We start from the raw sequence: 23,055 nt of genomic DNA on the forward strand, positions 1-23,055 counted from the left end.
CCCCCCCCCCCCCCGTCTCCCTCCCACCCACAGGTATCCTCACATTCACTAACTGTGCCTACGTTAAGTGGGGTACCCGGGTACAGGACGTGTTCACCTACGCCAAAGTGTTGGCACTGATCGTGGTCATTATCACCGGCATCGTCAAGTTGGCAATGGGTAAGGGCTGGACTGGTTTACCCCTCACCCCCCTCCTCCGTTAGCACCTACACTCACCCCCCCTCTTCCCCTCCGTCCCCTTCCCCCCCCCTCTCTGGAAACCCGGAGCCCTCCTGCTCTCCCCTCTCTCCCTCTCTCTCTCTCACCCTCCCTCCCTCGCTTCTCCTTCCTGTCTCTCTCTCTCTCTCTCCCCCCCCCTCTCCTCCTCCTCTCTCTCTTTCCCTCCATCACTGCCCTCCCACCCCCTGCCTCTATCTCAGACAGTCTGTTCCCCCTGGTCCCCCATTGCCTCCTTGTTCTCTCGCCCTCTCTCTTTCTTTCTGTCTCTCTCTCTGTCACTCTCATTTACACTCTCTCTCTCTCTCTCTCTCTCTCTCTGTCTCTCCCTCTCTCTCTGTCTGTCTCTCTCTCTCTCTGTCTCTCTCTCTCTCTCTCTCTCTCTCTCTCGCTGTCTCTGTCTCTCTCTCTTTTTCTCTGTCTCTCTCTCTCTCTCGCTCTCTCCCATCTCTCTCTGTCTCTCTCTCCATCTGGCTGTCTCTCTCTGTCTCTCTCCACCTCCCCGTCTCTCTCTCTCTCCCCCGTCTCTCTCTCCCCTGTCTCTGTCTCTCTCTCTCTCACCTCCACAGTCTCTCTCTGTCTCTCTCTCTGTCTCTCTCTCTGTCTCTCTGTCGCTGCCTCTCTGTCGCTGTCTCTCTCTGTCTCTCTGTCGCTGTCTCTCTCTGTCTCTCTCTGTGTCTCTCTCTGTCGCTGTCTCTCTCTGTCTCTCTGTCGCTGTCTCTCTCTGTCTCTCTCTCTGTCTCTCTCTGTCGCTGTCTCTCTGTCGCTGTCTCTCTCTGTCTCTCTGTCGCTGTCTCTCTCTGTCTCTCTCTCTGTCTCTCTCTGTCGCTGTCTCTCTGTCGCTGCCTCTCTCTGTCTCTCTGTCGCTGTCTCTCTCTGTCTCTCTCTCTGTCTCTCTGTCGCTGTCTCTCTCTGTCTCTCTCTCTGTCTCTCTCTCTGTCTCTCTGTCGCTGCCTCTCTCTGTCTCTCTCTCTGTCTCTCTCTGTCTCTGTCTCTCTCTCTGTCTCTCTCTGTCGCTGCCTCTCTCTGTCTCTCTCTGTCTCTCTGTCGCTGCCTCTCTCTGTCTCTCTCTCTGTCTCTCTCTGTCTCTCTGTCGCTGCCTCTCTCTGTCTCTCTCTCTGTCTCTCTCTGTCTCTCTGTCGCTGCCTCTCTCTGTCGCTGTCTCTGTCTCTCTCTGTCTCTCTGTCGCTGCCTCTCTCTGTCGCTGTCTCTGTCTCTGTCTCTCTCTTCCTCCCTCTGTCTCTCTCTCTCTCTTCCTCCCTCTGTCTCTGTCTCTCTCTCTGTCTCCGTCTCTCTCCCCCATCTCACTCGCTGTCCCTCTCTCTCTCTGTCTCTGTCTCTATCTCTCTCCCCCATCTCACTCATTCTTTCTCTCTCTCTCTCTCTGTCTCTCTCTCTGTCTCTGTCTCTCTGTCTCTATCTCTCTCCCCCATCTCACTCATTCTCTCTCTCTCTCTCTCTCTGTCTCTATCTCTCTCCCCCATCTCACTCATTCTCTCTCTGTCTCTCTCTCTGTCTCTATCTCTCTCCCCCATCTCACTCGCTGTCCCTCTCTCTCTCTCTCTCTGTCTCTCCCTGTCTCTCTCTGTCTCTATCTCTCCCCCATCTCACTCGCTGTCCCTCTCTCTCTCTGTCTCTGTCTCTCCCTGTCCCTCTCTGTCTCTATCTCTCCCCCATCTCACTTGCTGTCTCTCTCTCTCTCTCTCTCTGTTCCTCTCTGTCTCTCTCTCTCTCCCCAATCTCACTCGCTGTCCCTCTCTCTCTGTCTCTCTCTCTCTGTCTCTCTCTCTCAGTCTCATCTCTCTCTTCCCCCCACCTCCTGATCCTGTGTTTGTGACCCCACAGCACAGGAACACACACACACACACACTCACACGCCCACACTCACACACGCATACACTCACGCGCGCGCACACACCTACACAGGCACACACCTATACATGCATGCACATACGCACTCACATGCACACACACACCTACACATGCACACACCTATACACGCGCACATACACGTACACACCTACACACACGCACACACTCACATGCGCACAGACTCACACATGCACACACACCTACACCTGCGCACAGACACACACACACCTACACACACGTGCGTGCGCACACACCTACACATGCGCACACACACTTGCAAACACACACACACACCTACACATGCACACACACACCTACACACGCACACACTACTACAGGCACACACGCGCGCACACACACAACTGAACACACACACTCACACACCTACACCTGCAAACACACACACACACATTCACACACACACTTAAACGCGGGCACACCTACACGGGTGCACACGCACACGCACACTCGTACACGTGCACATACACACGCCTACATACACTCACACACCTACAAACACACACACACCTACACACGCGCGCGCACACACACACACACACCTACACACGCTTACACAGACACTTAAACGCGCACACACTCACACACGTACACATGCGCACACACACTCACACGCACACACAGACCTACACACGTGCGCTCACACACGTACACACACACACACACACGTGCACACACACACACACACACACTGGCACGGCTGGGAGTGGGTACGGGCAGCGCTTGGCGCTGGGCTGGAGGCCGTGGCGGTAACGCTGTGTGCTCTGTGCTGCAGGAAAGACGGGGAACTTTGCGGATTCCTTCGCTGGCTCCTCCCAGAACGCGGGCGATGTGGCCCTGGCTCTGTATTCCGCTCTGTTCTCCTATTCCGGATGGGACACTCTCAACTTCGTCACCGAGGAGATCAAAAACCCCACCAGGTATGGAATCACCCCCACCCGGGGCCAGGGGGGGGGGGGGGGGGGCAAGGACGTAACCCCGAGGGGGAGGGGGCAAGGACGTATCCCCGTGGGGGGAGGGGGAAGGAGGGGGCAAGGACATATCCCCCCAGGGGGAGGGGAGCAAGAGGAGGGGACACTACATAATTCCTGGGTGGAGAGGGAGGGGGTGGGCAAGGATGTATCCCCCAGGAGGAGGGGGTGGGGGCACACATGTATCCCCCCCAGGGTGGAGCGGGTGGGGGGTACATACGTATCCACCCCGGGGGGGAGGGAGTGGGCAAGGACAATTCCTCCCAGGGGGAGGGGGCAAGGGGAGGGGACATCTGACAGAACTCCTGGCTCAGGAGTGTGGGCATTGGACAGTGTAGAGGGAGCTTTACTCTGTATCTAACCCCGTGCTGTCCCTGTCCCTGGGATGGGGGGGACAGTGTAGAGGGAGCTTTACTCTGTATCTAACCCTGTACTGTCCCTGCCCCTGGGATGGGGCAACAGTGTAGAGGGAGCTTTACCCTGTATCTAACCCCGTGCTGTCCCTGTCCCTGGGATGGTGGGGACAGTGTAGAGGGAGCTTTACTCTGTATCTAACCCCGTGCTGTCCCTGGGATGGGGGGACAGTGTAGAGGGAGCTTTACCCTCTATGTAACCCAGTGCTGTCCCTGTCCCTGGGATGGGGGGGACAGTGTAGAGGGAGCTTTACTCTGTATCTAACTCCATGCTGTCCCTGTCCCTGGGATGGGGGACAGTGTAGAGGGAGCTTTACTCTGTATCTAACCCCGTGCTGTCCCTGGGATGGAGAGAATGGTGTAGAGGGAGCTTTACCCTGTATCTAACCCAGTGCTGTCCCTGTCCCTGGGATGGGGGTGGGGGGTGGGGGGGGGTGACAGTGTAGAGGAAGCTTTACTCTGTATCTAACCCCGGGCTGTCCCTGTCCCTGGGATGGGGGGGACAGTGTAGAGGGAGCTTTACCCTGTATCTAACCCCGTGCTGTCCCTGGGATGGGGGGACAGTGTAGAGGGAGCTTTACTCTGTATCTAACCCCGTGCTGTCCCTGTCCCTGGGATGGGGGGGGACAGTGTAGAGGGAGCTTTACTCTGTATTTAACCCCGTGCTGTCCCTGTCCTTGGGATGGGGGGACAGTGTAGAGGGAGCTTTACTCTGTATATAACCCTGTGCTGTCCCTGCCTCTGGGATGGGGGGGACAGTGTAGAGGGAGCTTTGCCCTGTATCTAGCCCCGTGCTATCCCTGTCCCTGGGATGGGGGGACAGTGTAGAGGGAGCTTTACCCTGTATCTAACCCCGTGCTGTCCCTGTCCCTGGGATGGGGGGACAGTGTAGAGGGAGCTTTACTCTGTATCTAACCCCATGCTGTCCCTGTCCCTGGGATGGAGGGGGACAGTGTAGAGCGAGCTTTACTCTGTATCTAACCCCATGCTGTCCCTGTCCCTGGGATGGGGGGGACAGTGTAGAGGGAGCTTTACTCTGTATCTAACCCCGTGCTGTCCCTGTCCCTGGGATGGTGGGGACAGTGTAGAGGGAGCTTTACTCTGTATCTAACCCCGTGCTGTCCGTGTCACTGGGATGGAGGGACAGTGTAGAGGGAGCTTTCCCCCGTCTCTAAGTGCTGGGATGTTGGGTTTTCCCACAGGAATCTCCCAATGGCCATTGGAATCTCCATGCCAATTGTCACCATCATCTACATCCTGACCAACGTGGCCTATTACACCGTCCTGGACTTCCACGAGATCTTGGCCAGCGACGCAGTGGCCGTGGTGAGTATTGTCCGTTCTCTCTGACCCACCCGTCCCCGGTAACGCTGACCCTCTGGAACGCCCCCAGCCGTTTCCCCCCACCCACCCAAAAAGAAAATCCCACTCAGGATGACCCCATCTGTACCCCCTTGTGAATAGGGTCTTCAGCCTGACCATTCCATGCCAGCCGTGGTTAGTACCATCTTCCTGTCCGCGTGGTCTAACCTCACTCACCAGGACTGTGTCGAATAGGCCATGTCTCCTGCAGCCATCTTCTTGGTCAATATTCTGAAAAAACAATTCAGTGAGACATGATTTCCCATGCACAAAGCCGTGTTGACTATCCCGAATCGGTCCTTGCCTTTCCAAATACGTGTACATCCTGTCCCTCAGGATTCCCTCCAACACTGAGGTCAGGCTCACTGGTCTATAGTTCCCTGGCTTGTCCTTACCGCCCTTCTTAAACAGTGACACCACGTTTGCCAACCTCCAGTCTTCCGGCACCTCACCTGTGACTATCGATGATACAAATATCTCAGCGAGAGGCCCAGCAATCACTTCCCTAGCTTCCCACAGAGTTCTCGGGTACACCTGGTCAGGTCCTGGGGATTTATCCCCCTTTAACCGGATCAAGACATCCAGCACTTCCTCCTCTGTCATCTGGACATTTTGCAAGACATCACCATCTATTTCCCTACAGTCTATACCTTCCATATCCTTTTCCACAGGAAATACTGATGGAAAATATTCCTTTAGGATCTCCCCCATTTTCTGTGGCTCCACACAAAGGCCGCCTTGCTGATCTTTGAGGGGCCCTATTCTCTCCTCTTCTGAAAACTGGAATCTTTTCGAGATATCACGATTAATTTGGCCGAATTCTCTCACTCCCCCACGGCGCATACTCATTTTGTGTCTTCCCCATCTCCTGTGGGATAATGTCTCCGTTAATGGTTCTCATTGGCCAATCCATTTGTGACCCATCTCTCGTTGCCCCAGGGTTGGGTGGGGGGGGAGAGGGGTGGTGGTTGAGAGTGGGCCTGGAGTCACGTGGAGAGCAGACCGGGAGTTGCAGGGGGCCAAGCGGATTTGTAAATCCATTGACTCCCCTCGCACAAAGAATGATGGCAACAGCGGTGCGTGAGACTAGTGACAAAGGGACATTGGTTATCACAGAACCCCATCGCAGTGGGGCCATTCGGCCCATCAGGTCAACACTGATACCTCCGGAGAGCATCCTAACCCATTCCCATTGACCTGACCCGATAACCCTGCATTTACCATAGCTGCCTCAGCTACCCTGGGCACTATGGGTAATTTAGCATGGCCAATTCACCCTAACCTGCACATCCCTGGGCACTATGGGTAATTTAGCATGGCCAATCCCACCCTAACCTGCACATCCCTGGGCACTATGGGTAATTTAGCACGGCCAATCCACCCTAACCTGCACATCCCTGGGCACTATGGGTAATTTAGCACGGCCAATCCACCCTAACCTGCACATCCCTGAGCACTATGGGTAATTTAGCATGGCCAATCCACCCTAACCTGCACATCCTTGGGCACTATGGGTAATTTAGCCTGGCCAATCCACCCTAACCTACACATCCCTGGGCACTATGGGTAATTTAGCACGGCCAATCCACCCTAACCTGCACATCCCTGGGCACTATGGGTAATTTAGCACGGCCAATCCACCCTATCCTGCACATCCCTGGGCACTATGGGTAATTTAGCACGGCCAATCCACCCTAATCTGCACATCCCAGGGCACTATGAGTAATTTAGCACGGCCAACCCACCGTAACCTGCACATCCCTGGGGCACTATGGGTAATTTAGCACGGCCAATCCACCCTAACCTGCACATCCCTGGGGCACTATGGGTAATTTAATATGGCCAATCCACCCTAACCTGCACATCCCTGGGCACTATGGGTAATTTAGCACGGCCAATCCACCCTAACCTGCACATCCCTGGGCACTATGGGTAATTTAGCATGGCCAATCCACCCTAACCTGCACATCCCTGAGCACTATGGGTAATTTAGCATGGCCAATCCACCCTAACCTGCACATCCCTGGGCACTATGGGTAATTTAGCCTGGCAAATCACCCTAACCTGCACATCCCTGGGGCACTATGGGTAATTTAGCACGGCCAATCCACCCTAATCTGCACATCCCAGGGCACTATGGGTAATTTAGCCTGGCCAATCCACCCTAACCTGCACATCCCTGGGGCACTATGGGTAATTTAGCACGGCCAATCCACCCTAACCTGCACATCCCTGGGGTACTATGGGTAATTTAGCCTGGCCAATCCACCCTAACCTGCACATCCCTGGGGCACTATGGGTAATTTAGCACGGCCAATCCACCCTAACCTGCACATCCCTGGGGTACTATGGGTAATTTAGCACGGCCAATCCACCCTAACCTGCACATCCCTGGGCACTATGGGTAATTTAGCACGGCCAATCCACCCTAACCTGCACATCCCTGGGCACTATGAGTAATTTAGCACGGCCAACCCACCGTAACCTGCACATCCCTGGGGCACTATGGGTAATTTAGCACGGCCAATCCACCCTAACCTGCACATCCCTGGGCACTATGAGTAATTTAGCACGGCCAACCCACCGTAACCTGCACATTCCTGGGGCACTATGGGTAATTTAACACGGCCAATCCACCCTAACCTGCACATCCCTGGGCACTATGGGTAATTTAGCACGGGCAATCCACCCTAACCTGCACATCCCTGGGGTACTATGGGTAATTTAGCCTGGCCAATCCACCCTAACCTGCACATCCCTGGGGTACTATGGGTAATTTAGCACGGCCAATCCACCCTAACCTGCACATCCCTGGGCACTATGGGTAATTTAGCACGGGCAATCCACCCTAACCTGCACATCCCTGGGGCACTATGGGTAATTTAGCACGGCCAATCCACCCTAACCTGCACATCCCTGGGGTACTATGGGTAATTTAGCACGGCCAATCCACCCTAACATGCACATCCCTGGGCACTATGGGTAATTTAGCACGGCCAATCCACCGTAACCTGCACATCCCTGGGCACTATGGGTAATTTAGCATGGCCAATCCACCCTAACCTGCACATCCCTGGGCACTATGGGTAATTTAGCACGGCCAATCCACCCTAACCTACACATCCCTGGGCACTATGGGTAATTTAGCACGGCCAATCCACCCTAACCCACACATCCCTGGGCACTATGGGTAATTTAACATGGCCAATCCACCCTAACCTACACACCTTTGGACTGTGGCAGGAGACCCTATGCAGACACTGGGAGAATGTGCAAACTCCACACAGACAGTTGCCCGAGGCTGGAATCGAACCTGGGTCCCTGGCAGCTGTGAGGCAGCAGTCTAACCACTGAGACACCGTGCCAGATCATATTCAATAAGCACTTCCTCCTCTCACCTCCTGCTTAGCCTGCTCACTCGCCTCCAATCCCAAATCCCAGCCTGACGTGGGAGCAGATCGGAGGCTGGGAATCCTGCAGCGAGTCACTCCCCTCCTGACTCTCCCCCCAAAAACCCTGTCCCACCATCGACAAGGCCCAAGTCAGGAGGGTGAGGGAATACTCCCCACTTTCCCCTGAACGGGGGCAGCTCCGACAACACTCGGGGAATCTCGACACCGTCCAGGGACAAAGCCCCCCGCTCAAGTGGACCACAAACCCACAGACACCCCCCTCCCTCCCTCCCTGCACTCCCCCTGCCCCTCAGTAGCTGCAGTGTGTCCCACCTACAAGACCCCCTGCAGAAACCGCCCGAGGCTCCTCACACAGCACTTTCCCCAACCCCCCCCACGGCCACTTCTCTCCAGAGGGACAAGGGGGAGGGGGGGCAGATACACGGGGACACCAGCCCCCCCCTCCCCATCCCGACGACTGGGAAATCTCCCGGGGCCCGTTCCCTCCTGGGTCCGGATCCTTGTGTTCCCCTCCCTGAGGGAGGTGGTGGGTCTAACCCTCGAGCAGGTGGGCTGCAGCGGGACAAGGGGCTAGCCCACCCCCCACCCTCCCCCACACCCACCCACCACCTTCTCAAGGGGGGCAACTAGGGACAGGGGAGAGGGGAGGACGGGGATAAGCGGTGGGCCCCAGCTGGGATTGAGTCCCGCTCCGAGCTGACCCTGCCTTTGGCTCCGCTGCGGTTTGACCCTTCCCCAGTGGACCCCCTCTCCCCCGCCCCCCCCCCCTCGCCGCGGTTAAACCCTGTCTCCCGTTTTCCAACAGACCTTCGCTGACCAAGTCTTTGGCGTCTTCAACTGGACCATCATGGTGGCCGTCGCCCTGTCGTGTTTCGGCGGACTCAACGCCTCCATTCTCGCCGCCTCCAGGTACGTCCTCCGCCCCCCTCCCCACCCCAGGCTATCTCGTCCCTCCCGTCTGGTGCCACCTCCCAACTGCTGTGGACCAGGCCCGACCCCCCACTCAACATGTTGCCGAAGACCCATAACCTTGGTCGTTTGTGTTGGCTGGGCGTGTGCCGGATATTCCCAGAAATTACTTGCAAGTTACGGAATGGGTCTCTTTGTTCGTTAACACTCCCCAAGACCGCAACATGACCCTCCCAACTCCTGTACTCAATACACTGACCAATAAAGGATAGTATACCAAACGCTGCCTTCACTATCCTATCGACCTGCGACTCCACTTTCAAGGAGCTATGAACCTGCACTCCAAGGTCTCTTTGTTCAGCAACACTCCCTAGGACTTTACCATTAAGTGTATAAGTCCTGCTAAGGTTTGCTTTCCCAAAATGCAGCATTTCACATTTGGATACAGAACTGGCTCAAAGGTAGAAGACAGAGGGTGGTACAGGGTTGTTTTTCAGACTGGAGGCCTGTGACCAGTGGAGTGCCACAAGGATCGGTGCTGGGCCCTCTACTTTTTGTCATTTACATAAATGATTTGGATGCGAGCATAAGAGGTCCAGTTAGTAAGTTTGCAGATGACCCCAAAATTGGAGGTGCAGTGGGACAGCGAAGAGGGTTACCTCAGATTACAACAGGATCTGGACCAGATGGGCCAATGGGCTGAGAAGTGGCAGATGGAGTTTAATTCAGATAAATGCGAGGTGCTGCATTTTGGGAAAGTAAATCTTAGCAGGACTTATACACTTAATGGTAAGGTCCGAGGGAGTGTTGCTGAACAAAGAGACCTTGGAGTGCAGGCTCATAGCTCCTTGAAAGTGGAGATACGGTCGATAGGATAGTGAAGGCAGCGTTTGGTATACTTTCCTTTATTGGTCAGAGTATTGAGTACAGGAGTTGGGAAGTCATGTTGCGGCTGTACAGGACATTGGTTAGGGCCACTGTTGGAATATTGCGTGCAATTCTGGTCTCCTTCCTATCGGAAAGATGTTGTGAAACGTGAAAGGGTTCAGAAAAGATTTACAAGGATGTTGGAAGGTTTGAGCTACAGGGAGAGGCTGAACAGGCTGAGGCTGTTTTCCCTGGAGTGTCAGAGGCTGAGGGGTGACCTTATAGAGGTTTATAAAATCATGAGGGACATGGAGAGGGTAAATAGACAAAGCCTTTTCCCTTGGAGTGGGGGAATCCAGAACATGAGGGGGAAAGGTTTAAGGTGAAATGGGAAAGGGAGCTGAGGGGTAGCATTTTCCCCCAGAGGGTGGTGCGTGTGTGGAATGAGCTGCCAGTGGAAGTGGTGGAGGCTGGTACAATGACAGCGTTGAAAAGGCATTCGGATGGGCACAGGAATAGGAAGGGATTGGAGGGATAGGGGCTGGGTGCTGGCAGGTGGGACCAGTCTGGGTTGGGATATCTGGTCGGCACGGACGGGTTGGACCGAAGGGTCTGTTTCTGTGCTGTACGTCTCTATGACTCTATATCACACGAAAAACCGCAAATATCCTAACCCGCCAGGCTCCCCCCGATGCTGTTCCAAAAGACTTACACCGTGCAAAGGGTAAAATTGATGCAAAAAGCTGAGGGGTTACAAAGCCAGGGGTGGGGTGTGGAGGGGGGGGGGGAGAGCGACCTGTTACAACTCTGACCCCTGACTCAGTTGACCCCTGAACTGCGCAGCCAGTTTCCCTTCCCTTTTAAACCAGACTTGAATGCCTTCTACCTGGTGCATTATCTGTTAGATATGAAAGCAAAATAGTGGCCCCAGGCGTCAAATGTGTTGGAACCTTGGCTCGTTCAAAAGCTTACTTCCACAAAAACATTGGACGACAGCCAGATTATCAAAGAGGGTGCCCTGTGTGGTAGCTTGCATTCGGAGAGGGGTCGGGTTTCAGAGCTGCGGGGGGAGGGTCAGGCTGCAGCTGTACACACCTCTGGTGCAGCCCCATTCGGAGTATTGTGTACACAAAATGTCTTTTAAACGCTGCCATTGTCCCAGCCCCCACCACTTCCTCTGGCAGCTCATTCCACACACGCACCACCCTCTGGGGGAAAACGTTACCCCTCAGCTCCCTTTCCCCTTAAACCTTTCCCCCTCACGTTCTGGACTCCCCCACTCCAAGGGAAAAGACTTAATCTAGTTACCCTCTCCATGTCCCCTCATGATTTGATAAAACTCTATAAGGTCACCCCCTCAGCCTCCGACGCTCCAGGGAAAACAGCCCCGGCCTGTTCAGCCTCTCCCTGTAGCTCAGACCCTCCAACATCCTGGGAAATCCTTCCTGAACCCTTTCAAGTTTCACAACATTTCGTCGCGTTGTAGGAAGGATCTGGAAGCCAAGGTCTCGCTGGGAGCTAGGATGCAGAGATTCGGACACATTGACAGAGACAGCGAGAGAGTGGGCAAGCGTGCGGCAGCTGCAGTTTAGTGTGGATGTAGCCTAAAAGCAAGGGGGAAGGTCCTCCCCTGAGGAGAGGGGACGGGACACTGCGCAAGGGTGGGCCGCACCTGGAGTTGGCAGGGGTTGGGGGGAGGTTTCTCATGAATGTCAGCGACGGGGGAGCAGTGGAGGACGAGTGAGAGAGTCAAAAGGGCAGGAGTTGGCATATCCAGCGTGGCATAGTGGCTCAGTGGGTTAGCGTCGCTGCCTCACAGCTGCCAGGGACCCGGGTTCGATTCCGGCCTCGGGGCGACTGTCTGTGTGAGATTTGCACAATCTCCCCTCTGTGACTGTGGGGTTTTGTCCGGGTGCTCCGGACTCCTCCCAGAGGGTGTGCAGGTTAGGGGGATTGGCCGTGCTAAATTACCCATAGTGCCCAGGATGTGCAGGTTAGGGTGGATTGGCTGTGCTAAGTTACCCATAGTGCCCAGAGATGTGCAGGTTAGGGTGGATTGGCCATGCTAAATTACCCATAGTGCCCAGGGATGTGCAGGTTAGGGTGGATTGGCTGTGCTAAGTTACCCATAGTGCCCAGAGATGTGCAGGTTAGGGTGGATTGGCCATGCTAAATTACCCATAGTGCCCAGGGATGTGCAGGTTAGGGTGGATTGGCCGTGCTAAATTACCCATAGTGCTCAGGGATGTGCAGATTAGGGTGGATTGGCCATGCTAAATTACCCATAGTGCCCAGGGATGTGCAGGTTAGGGTGGATTGGCCGTGCTAAATTACCCATAGTGCTCAGGGATGTGCAGATTAGGGTGGATTGGCCATGCTAAATTACCCATAGTGCCCAGGGATGTGCAGGTTAGGGTGGATTGGCCGTGCTAAATTCCCCACAGTGCCCAGGGATGTGCAGGTTAGGGTGGATTGGCCGTGCTAAATTACCCATAGTGCCCAGGGATGTGCAGGTTAGGGAGGATTGGACATGTTAAATTACCCATAATGCCCAGGGATGTGCAGGTTAGGGTGGATTGGCTGTGCTAAATTACCCATAGTGCCCAGGGATGTGCAGGTTAGGGTGGATTGGCCATATTAAATTACCCATAGTGCCCCAGGGATGTGTAGGTTAGGGTGGATTGGCCGTGCTAAATTACCCACAGTGCCCAGGGGTGTGCAGGTTTGGGTGGATTGGCCGTGCTAAATTACCCATAGTGCCCTGGGATGTGCAGGTTAGGGTGGATTGGCTGTGCTAAGTTACCCATAGTGCCCAGAGATGTGCAGGTTAGGGTGGATTGGCCATGCTAAATTACCCATAGTGCTCAGGGATGTGCAGATTAGGGTGGATTGGCCATGCTAAATTACCCATAGTGCCCAGGGATGTGCTGGTTAGGGTGGATTGGCCGTGCTAAATTACCCATAGTGCCCAAGGATGTGCAGGTTTGGGTGGATTGGCAGTGCTAAATTACCCATAGTGCCCAGGGATGTGTAGGTTAGGGTGGATTGGCCGTGCTAAATTACCCATAGTGCCCAGGGGTGTGCAGGTTTGGGTGGATTGGCCATGCTAAATTACCATAGTGCCCTGGGATGTGCAGGTTAGGGTGGATTGGCCGTGCTAAATTACCCATAGTGCCCAAGGATGTGCAGGTTTGGGTGGATTGGCAGTGCTAAATTACCCATAGTGCCCAGGGATGTGTAGGTTAGGGTGGATTGGCCGTGCTAAATTACCCATAGTGCCCAGAGATGTGCAGGTTAGGGTGGATTGGCCATGCTAAATTACCCATAGTGCCCAGGGATGTGCAGGTTGGGGTGGATTGGCCGTGCTAAATTCCCCACAGTGCCCAGGGATGTGCAGATTAGGGTGGATTGGCAGTGCTAAATTACCCATAGTGCCCAAGGATGTGCAGGTTAGGGAGGATTGGCCATGTTAAATTACCCATAATGCCCAGGGATGTGCAGGTTAGGGTGGATTGGCTGTGCTAAATTACCCATAGTGCCCAGGGATGTGCAGGTTAGGGTGGATTGGCCATATTAAATTACCCATAGTGCCCCAGGGATGTGTAGGTTAGGGTGGATTGGCCGTGCTAAATTACCCATAGTGCCCAGGGATGTGCAGGTTAGGGTGGATAGGCCGTGCTAAATTACCCATAGTGCCCAGGGATGTGCAGGTTAGGGTGGATTGGCCGTGCTATATTACCCATAGTGCCCAAGGATGTGCAGGTTAGGGTGGATTGGCAGTGCTAAATTACCCATAGTGCCCAGGGATGTGCAGGTTAGGGAGGATTGGCCATGTTAAATTACCCATAATGCCCAGGGATGTGCAGGTTAGGGTGGATTGGCTGTGCTAAATTACCCATAGTGCCCAGGGATGTGCAGGTTAGGGTGGATTGGCCATATTAAATTACCCATAGTGCCCCAGGGATGTGTAGGTTAGGGTGGATTGGCCGTGCTAAATTACCCATAGTGCCCTGGGGTAAGGGTAGCGTATTGGGGCATTGGTTTGGGTGGGCTAAGCTTTGGAGGGTGTGCGTGGACCCGTTGGGCCGAAGGGCCTGTTTCTGCACTGTGGCGATTCCGCGATGATGTCCTGCTGTGATTGGACGAGACCAGGGGGATTGTGTGGGTCAGAGGGGAAGGACAGTGGGGCGCGTTGACTAGGGCCTGCACCGGGAATGCTGGGACTGTCCCATGGCCAGAAGTTGGCTCTGCCTCGTGTCCCGAATACAGGAGGACTCTGACTGAAACCTGGGAGACAGCAACGAGGGGTGGGGACCGGGGCGGCGAGAGCTGGATGGCGGCGCTGGGATAGACTGGGGGAGGTGAAGGGGCTGGGGAGCAGTGGGGTTGAGGGCTCGCTCCCACAATGCAATCCGCCCTCGTCTGGAGGGTTTAAGGAGGGTCTCGTCCAATCCCACCCCTGCAATCCTCTGGGAATGGGCCATTCAGCCCTGAGCCCCGGTTCTGACCGCTCTGGCCCCTCTCTCTCCCCCAACAGGCTGTTCTTCGTGGGGTCACGGGAAGGTCATCTGCCGGACGCGCTCAGTATGATCCACGTGGAACGGTTCACCCCCGTCCCTGCTCTGCTCTTCAATGTGAGTGGGGCAGGGGGGAGGGGGGGGAGGGGGGAGAGAGAGGGAGGGGGAGGGATATGGGGGGAGAGGGAGGGAAAGGGAGGGATAATGGGGGAGAGGGAGGGAGGGAAAGGGGGGATAATGGGGGAGAGGGAGGGAGGGCGAGGTGAAGGGAGGAAGGAATGTGGGGGTGGGGGTGAGGGTGAGGGGGAGGGAGGGGTAGCAGAGAAGGAGATTGGCGGAGGGTGAGGTGGAGGGATGGAGGGGGAGTGGGATGTGGATGGGGGGGTGAGTTCCTGCAGTCAGTCATTCCTCCATTCACTCCTTCGTCTCCTCCCACACTGACTCATGAGGGGTGGGGGTGAACAGTGTAGAGGGAGCTTTACTCTGTATCTAACCCCGTGCTGTCCCTGTCCCTGGGATGGGGGGGACAGTGTAGAGGGAGCTTTACTCTGTATCGAACCCCGTGCTGTCCCTGGGATAGTGGGGACAGTGTAGAGGGAGCTTTACTCTGTATCTAACCCCGTGCTGTCCCTGGGATGGGGGGACAGTGTAGAGGGAGCTTTACCCTGTGTCTAACCCCGTGCTGTCCCTGAATGGAGAGTACAGTGTAGAGGGAGCTTTACTCTGTATTTAACCCCGTGTTGTCCCTGTCCCTGGGATGGGGGGGACAGTGTAGAGGGAGCTTTACTCTGTATCTAACCCCGGGCTGTGCCTGTCCCTGGGATGGGGGGGACAGTGTAGAGGGAGCTTTACTCTGTATCTAACCCCGGGCTGTGCCTGTTCCTGGGATGGGGGGGACAGTGTAGAGGAAGCTTTACCCTGTGTCTAACCCTAGACTGTCCCTGGATGGGGAGTACAGTGTAGACGGAGCTTTACTCTGTATCTAACCCCATGCTGTCCCCCTGAGTGCTTGGTGGGGAGGGGGGACAGTGTAGAGAGAGCTTTACCCTGTATCTAACCCCGTGCTGTTCCCGTCCCTGGGATGGTGGGGTCAGTGTAGAGGGAGCTTTACTCTGTATCTAACCCCGGGCTGTCCCTGGGATGGAGGGGACAGTGTACAGGGAGCTTTACCCTGTATCTAACCCCGTGCTGTTCCTGTCCCTCGGATGGGGGGACAGTGTAGAGGGAGCTTTACCCTGTATCTAACCCCATGCTGTCCCCGTCCCTGGGATGTGGGGACAGTGTACAGGGAGTTTTACCCTGTATCTAACCCCGTGCTGCCCCTGTCCCTGGGATGGGGGGGGACAGTGTAGAGGGAGCTTTACCCTGTATCTAACCCCGGGCTGTCCCTGTCCCTGGGATGGAGGGGACAGTGTAGAGGGAGCTTTACCCTGTATCTAACCCCATGCTGTCCCCGTCCCTGGGATGTGGGGACAGTGTAGAGGGAGTTTTACTCTGTATCTAACCCCGTGCTGTCCCCGTCCCTGGGATGGGGGGGGGACAGTGTAGAGGGAGCTTTACCCTGTATCTAACCCCATGCTGTCCCTGGGATGGGGGGGTCAGTGTAGAGGGTGCTTTACCCTGTATCTAACCCCGTGCTGCCCCTGTCCCTGGGAGTGTTTGATGGGGAGAGGGGAGACAGTATAATGTGACCTGTGTGTGGTTCCCTGGGTAAGTGATGACCTGCTCTCCCCACAGGGAGCCATGGCCTGTGTATATCTCTGTGTGGAGGACATCTTTCAGCTGATAAATTACTACAGTTTCAGCTACTGGCTTTTCGTCGGGCTCTCGATCGCGGGTCAGCTCTACCTCCGTTGGAAACAGCCAGATCGTCCCCGTCCACTCAAGGTGGGTCCGCAGGCCAGGTCTCTGAGTCTGCTCTGTCGTGTATCCCTGAGTCTGTCCAGTCTGTCCAGACTCTCGCTGACAAACCCCTCCCCCTTCCCAAAAACGACCTCAAAGGTACAGAGTTGCCGAGACGGGGGCAGATGGAGAGACATACAGCGTGAAAACAGACCCTTCGGCCCCTCCAGGCTATCCCGACCCTAATCGCGAGCTCAACCAGCTCCATCCCCCCACCTGCCTCCTCCTGGCCCCTCTCCCTTTCCTGTCCATGTCCTGATCTAAATGTTGTATCCGTCCCCACATCCATCACTTCCCCAGGAAGTTCGTTCCACACGCACATCACCCTCTGTGTAAAAACGTCATCCCCTCATCTCCTTATCCGATCTTTCTCCCCTCACCTTCAAAATAAGCCTTATTTCGAAGCTTTACTCTGTATCTAACCCCGGCTGTCCCTGTCCCTGGGATGGGGGGAAATAAGGCTTCGAAACCCCCCCACCCCTTGTGATTTTATAAAAGGTCACCCCTCAGCCTCCGATGCTCCAGGGAAAACAGCCCCAGCCTCTCCCTGGAGCTCAAACCCTCTCCCCGGCATCATCCTGGTAAAGCTCTTCAGTTTAATCATCTCCTTCCTGTAACAGGGGAGACCGGAACGGGACACAGTCTCCCAGACGGAGCCTCACCAATATCCTGTACAACCCCAGCGGGACGACCCCAACTGCCTGGACTCAAAGGGTCAGAGTGATGAAGGGAAGTGTGCTCAACGCCTTCTTAAGCCCCTCCCCGTCTCCCTGTGACACAGACTTCAAAGGATGGTGTCCCTGAGCCCCGACTATGAACGGGATAGGTCCTGCCCATGTGCGTTTTACCGAAGTATGACACCTCGCGTTTATCCGAACTGAACTCCCACTGCCCCCTCCTCGGCCTACTGACCCGATCGATCAGGATATCTCTGTAACCTTAGATGACAAGAGGGAATAAAGCCAGGAGCAGGGTTTAGACAGGGTGGGAGAATGTTCCCTCGAGGATGGTGTGTGTCCGGTTTGGAGGAGGGGGTCTCTGTATCTGAGGAAGGATGGTTCTGGGGAACGTAGGGAAAGCAGCCAAGACTGATTCCTGGGACTGACGGGGGGAGAGAGAGAGAGAGATGGAGACCAGATCAGGATATTCACTGGGGGCAATTAGCCACGACAGGTGTAGAGGGGGTTGGGGCTGGGGGAGGTGAGTCTGACCGAAACCTAGAAAATTCTATCTTGAGTCAACGCAGGATGTTCCCCACGGACCGGGGAGTGGGGAACCGGGGGGGGTGTCCCAGTCTAAAGGAGAGGGGGTGGGACTGAGATGGGGAGAGATGTCTCCCCCAACCCCCAGAGAGAGTGGGGGAGGGGGGAGTGAGGAACTGGGGTGGGTGGGGGGGTCCCAGTCTAAAGGAGAGGGGGTGAGACAGAGATGGGGAGAGATGTCTCCCCCCGGAGAGTGTGTGGGGGAGGGGAGATCCTGCGGGACTGTGTGTCACAGGGAGCGGTCCCGGGGTTGGGAGGGAGGGAGTGGAAGGTCTGATGTTTTTGAGGAGGAGCTGGGTGTCTTCTTTCGGAATTGAGTTGGGAATGGGGAACAGGGGATGGAGTTGGATGATCAGCCATGACAGTTTTGAATGGGATAGCAAGCACAATGGGCCAAAGGGCCTCTCGCTGCACCTGTCTTTTCTGCATCTGTGGTTCTGACCACCCCAGCTCAGTGTCTTCCCCTCGGCTTGTTCCCACAGCTCAGCATCTTCTTCCCCGTTGTCTTCTGCTTGTGCACCATCTTCCTGGTGGCAGTACCCCTCTACAGTGACACTATCAACTCCCTCATCGGAGTGGGCATTGCCCTTTCCGGAGTGCCTTTCTACTTTGTCGGGGTCTACCTGCCTGAACACAAGAGGCCGCGGTGGCTGCGCACACTCCTAGGTAAGAGACTGTTCCTAAACCAGCAAGGCCCAACGGGATTGGCGAGAGAGGGAGGGAACGGGGAAATGGGGTTTGTGTCCATTGGGATTGGGGAGGGAGGGAGGGAATGGGGAAGGGTTTGGGTCCATTGGGATTGGGGAGAGAGGGAGGGAACGGGGAAGGGGTTTGGGTCCATTGGGATTGGAGAGGGAGGGAGGGAATGGGGAAGGGTTTGGGTCCATTGGGATTGGAGAGGGAGGGAGGGAACGGGGAAGGGTTTGGGTCCATTGGGATTGGAGAGGGAGGGAGGGAATGGGGGGAAGGGTTTGGGTCCATTGGGATTGGGGAGAGAGGGAGGGAATGGGGGGAAGGGGTTTGGGTCCATTGGGATTGGGGAGAAAGGGAGGGAACGGGGGAATGGGACTTGGGTCCATTGGGATTGGGGAGAGAGGGAGGGAATGGGGGAAGGGGTTTGGATCCATTGGGATTGGGGAGAGAGGGAGGGAACGGGGAAGGGGTTTGGGGCTATTGGGATTGGGGAGAGGGGGAGGGAATGGGGGGAAGGGGTTTGGGTCCATTGGGATTGGGGAGAGAGGGAGAGAATGGGGGAAGGGGTTTGGGTCCATTGGGATTGGAGAGGGAGGGAGGGAATGGGGGAAGGGTTTGGGGCTATTGGGATTGGAGAGGGAGGGAGGGAATGGGGGGAAGGGGTTTGGGTCCATTGGGATTGGGGAGAGAGGGAGTGAACGGGGAAGGGGTTTGGGTCCATTGGGATTGGAGAGGGAGGGAGGGAATGGGGAAGGGTTTGGGTCCATTGGGATTGGGGAGAGGGGGAGGGAACGGGGGAAGGGGTTTGGGTCCATTGGGATTGGGGAGAAAAGGAGGGAACGGGGGAAGGGGTTTGGGTCCATTGGGATTGTGGAGTGTGGGAAGGGAAAGGGAAGGGGTTTGGCTCCGTAAGGACTGACCTCTGTAATCCGCCGTTATCTCTCGCTGTGCTCTCCTCCTTGGTTTGACAGGGGTCAACCTGTCGACAGCGATTCCGTTCACAAAATGACAGAGGCCCCTTTTTTTATCCCTTGTGTGTCTGTCTAGCCTCCTTCACCAAGTACACTCAGCTGGTCTGCTTCTGTGTCCTGACTGAGCTGGACGTTGAGGAAGAGGAGAAAACTCAGGAAAAGAAATCGTACTGACCCCGAGGCCAGGCTCGGGCCCTCTGGCTGCCCAGGCGATGGAGTGACTGAGGCCTGCAGGATAGGCTTCGCTCCCCGGGCCTAGAGATGAGGCGCAGGCGGACTCACTAATCACCAAGGACTGATTGGGTGCTGGGGGGGGGGAGGGGGGAGGACATGGGGGTTGTATTTAAGTTGATGATCCTCTCGGGTCCCCGCTCACGCTGCGTCTGACACCGTTGCCACGTCGACAGGGTCAGGCCTGCCCTTTGACCCCTGCCGCCATGCTTGGCGAACAGCCAGTGGCTTCAATGTTCAGAGGCCGTTTGCGTGCCCGCTGAACTTTCCCCTACCCCCTCCCCTTCTCATGGTCCTCATCAACCTGTGTCTGTCTCTCTCCATCGCTGTGCTACTGACATCGCTCTCTCTCTCTCTCTCTCTCTCCATCCTCTCCTCCAGCCCTCTCTCCCTCCACTCAAATCACTCACCTCTCTCCCTCCTGCCCTCGCGGCCTCCCCTTTTTCTCCTCGCCCTCCTCCTTCCCACCCGTCTCCTCCTTCCCTCTCTTAACCTCCATCCCTCCCTCGCCCCTTCCCTCCATTTCCTTCCTTTCTCTCCCTCCCTGTTGGCCCCTTTCATCCCCTCCCCTCCCCCCATCATTGACTTGACCCTCCCTCCTTGGCTCTGCACCCACTCTCTCCCTCTCCCAACTCCCGTTCCCTCTGTCCCAGGGACAGAATCCCTGGCGACTGACCCCAGCCTGAATTTACGTAGCCACCCGTTGTCAGATTAGCCACCCCAACGCGTTGCTTTCGCGGAGGGCTGAGAAACTGTGGGCGCGACGCGTCATCGGAGCACAGCGGCGGGAGACCGTTTCCCTGGGTGATCTGTCTGTCGAACGATTAAATGACGGTCTTAAACGATGCGACAGAACTGGGAGTGATCTCTCTCGTGACCCGTTCACGGAGCGGGACCGGGATGGGAAGCTGTTGTCGATTTGCGGCTGATCCCGACGACGGCGCCATCCAACGCCGCCGGAGCGTTTGAAAAAAAAAATCCAGGCCAGGCCATGTATTAAAAAAAAACCCGGGATCCGATCCCGAAACTATTCCGGGACCGACGCCGGAATTGGACGCCAAGTTACAGTCCCCTGTCCCAACCTTCTCTCCCACCATCTCCCTGTCTGGTTCCCTCTAGCCTTATGCCCAAAAACGTTCGACGTTCCTGCCGCCTTCCCCACCCTGCAACGAGGCTAGGAAGCCCCCCGCTCTCCGGGAGGCGGGCGGAGTCTGAGTCCCACACCCCGTCTCCTTTAGATTGGGACCCTCCCCACCCCAGTTTCTGACCTGTCACATTCTACCCCTCGACCACCACTCTCTGGGTGCAGCCATTTCTCCCTGTGTGAATCCTGAGGAAAAACATTTGTTTAGCGCCTCTTTGGACTCCAGTGTGTCCTTTACCCCCTCCTCAAACGAGACCAAAACTGCACCCGCAGTGTTTTGAGATGTGGTCCCGTCAATATGAGCACAACTGAAAGTCCTCACCTAGCACTGAAACAGACCCTTCAGTCCGACCCATCCGTGCTGACCCAGATATCCCTATCCTAATCTGATCCCATTTGCCAGCCCTCTAACCCCTCCCTATCCCTGTCCCCATCCACCTTTGCAATGCTGTCATTGTCCCAGCCCCCACCACTTCCTCTGGCAGCTCATTCCACACACGCACCACCCTCTGGGGGGAAAAGTTACCCCTCAGCTCCCTGTCCCCTTAAACCGACGCCCCTCTAGTTCTGGACTCCCTCCCCCTCCCCAGGGTAAAAACCTCCTCCTATTCATCTCCCTTCCAATTTTATAAACCTCTCGAACGTCAGCCTCCAGGGAAAACAGCCCCAGCCTGTTCAGCCTCTCCCTGTAGCTCAAACCCTCCAACGTCTGGGTAAACTGAAAAGGGTGTTGCTGGAAAAGCGCAGCAGCATCCAAGGAGCAGGGTTTTGGGCATAAGCCCTGCTTGCTTGTGAATCTTTTCCGAACCCCTTCCAGGTTTCACAACGTCCTTCCTGTAGCAGGGAGACCAGAACTGTCCTTGACTGGCCCCTAACCTCACTCTAGTCATTCTTTGCTAAGAAGATTGTCAGAGGGTTAGACAGGGTGGACAGTGAGGGCCTTTTTCCCTTGGATGGTGATGGCCAGCACCAGGGGACAGTGCTTTAAACTGAGGGCTGATAGATACAGGACAGATGTCAGGGGTAGTTTCTTCACTCAGAGAGTAGGAAGGATGTGGAACGCCCTATCTGCAACTCGCCAACTTTAAGGGCATTGGATAGGTGAGAACGGAATAGCGTAGGTTGGATGGGCTTCAGGTCGGTTTCACAGGTCAGTACAACACTGAGGGCCGAAGGGCCTGTACTGCGCTGTCATGTTGAATGTTCCCCATCTCAGTCCCACCACATCTCCTTCAGGACTCGGACACCCTGACCTCCCAGGCCACAGGAGACAATCTTCCTGTCAGAACGTTGTAGGTCTCCTGCAACCGTAAGAAATGCAAAACTTGCGCCCTCACCTCCTCCCCTCACTTCCCTCCAAGGTCCCAAGGGATCCTTCCATATCCGCCACAAATTCACCTGCACCTCCACACACATCATTTACTGCCCCCGATGTGGCCTCCTCGATATCGAGGAGACGGGCCGCCTACTTGCGGAACGTTTCAGGGAACACCTCTGGGACGCCCGGACCAACCAACCCAACCACCCCGTGGCTCAACACTTTAACTCTCCCTCCCACTCCACCGAGGAAATGCAGGTCCCTGGACTCCTCCATCGCCAGACCATAACAACACGACGGCTGGAGGAGGAGCGCCTCATCTTCCGCCTGGGAACCCTCCAGCCACAAGGTATGAATTCAGATTTCTCCAGTTTCCTCATTTCCCCTCCCCCCACCTTGTCTCAGTCAAATCCCTCGAACTCAGCACCGCCCTCCTAACCTGCAATCTTCTTCCTAACCTCTCCGCCCCACCCCACTCCGGCCTACCACCCTCACCTTGACCTCCTTCCACCTATCCCACCTCCATCGCCCCTCCCCCAAGTCCCTCCTCCCTCCCTTTTATCTTAGCCTGCCTGGCACCCTCTCCTCATTCCTGAGGAAGGGCTTATGCCCGAAATGTCGATTCTCCTGCTCCTTGGATGCTGCCTGACCTGCTGCGCTTTTCCAGCAACACATTTTCAGCTCTGATACTCCAACATCTGCAGTCCTCACTTTCAGATATATCTCCCGTCCTGCGGAACTCACAGTGACTACCCGATCCATGCTCTTCCCCCTCTCTCTCGATCTCTCTCTCTCTCCATCAGTCCCAGAAATTGGTCTTCGTTCCTCTCGTTGTAGAACCAGAAGTGTTCTTCCTCAGAGACGGAGACCCCCCTGGAACCGCGCGCTAACCACCTTCCTGGGGGCTGGTCACAACCTGCCCCAGACAGGTCACCCTCGGCTCTGCAGGTTTGGCAGGAAGGGTGGGGAAAGAGGC

At 55.8% G+C, this 23,055-nt stretch overlaps 1 protein-coding gene across 1 annotated transcript; it reads left to right on the top strand.

Annotated features, from left to right (window-relative positions):
* Positions 1-29: 29 nt before the first annotated feature.
* LOC132807660 (Y+L amino acid transporter 1-like) lies at positions 30-20,464 on the top strand (the record flags this gene model as incomplete). Its single annotated transcript, XM_060821712.1, has 8 exons — positions 30-159; positions 2,882-3,026; positions 4,693-4,816; positions 9,071-9,174; positions 14,579-14,675; positions 16,296-16,445; positions 18,205-18,388; positions 19,463-20,464. Coding segments are annotated over 8 exons (1,032 nt in total), but the record flags the coding sequence as incomplete, so codon positions are not given.
* Between the last annotated feature and the right edge of the window lie 2,591 nt (positions 20,465-23,055).

This window comes from Hemiscyllium ocellatum (genome assembly GCF_020745735.1).
Source record: "Hemiscyllium ocellatum isolate sHemOce1 chromosome 27 unlocalized genomic scaffold, sHemOce1.pat.X.cur. SUPER_27_unloc_2, whole genome shotgun sequence".
NCBI classification, from domain to species: Eukaryota; Metazoa; Chordata; class Chondrichthyes; order Orectolobiformes; family Hemiscylliidae; genus Hemiscyllium; species Hemiscyllium ocellatum.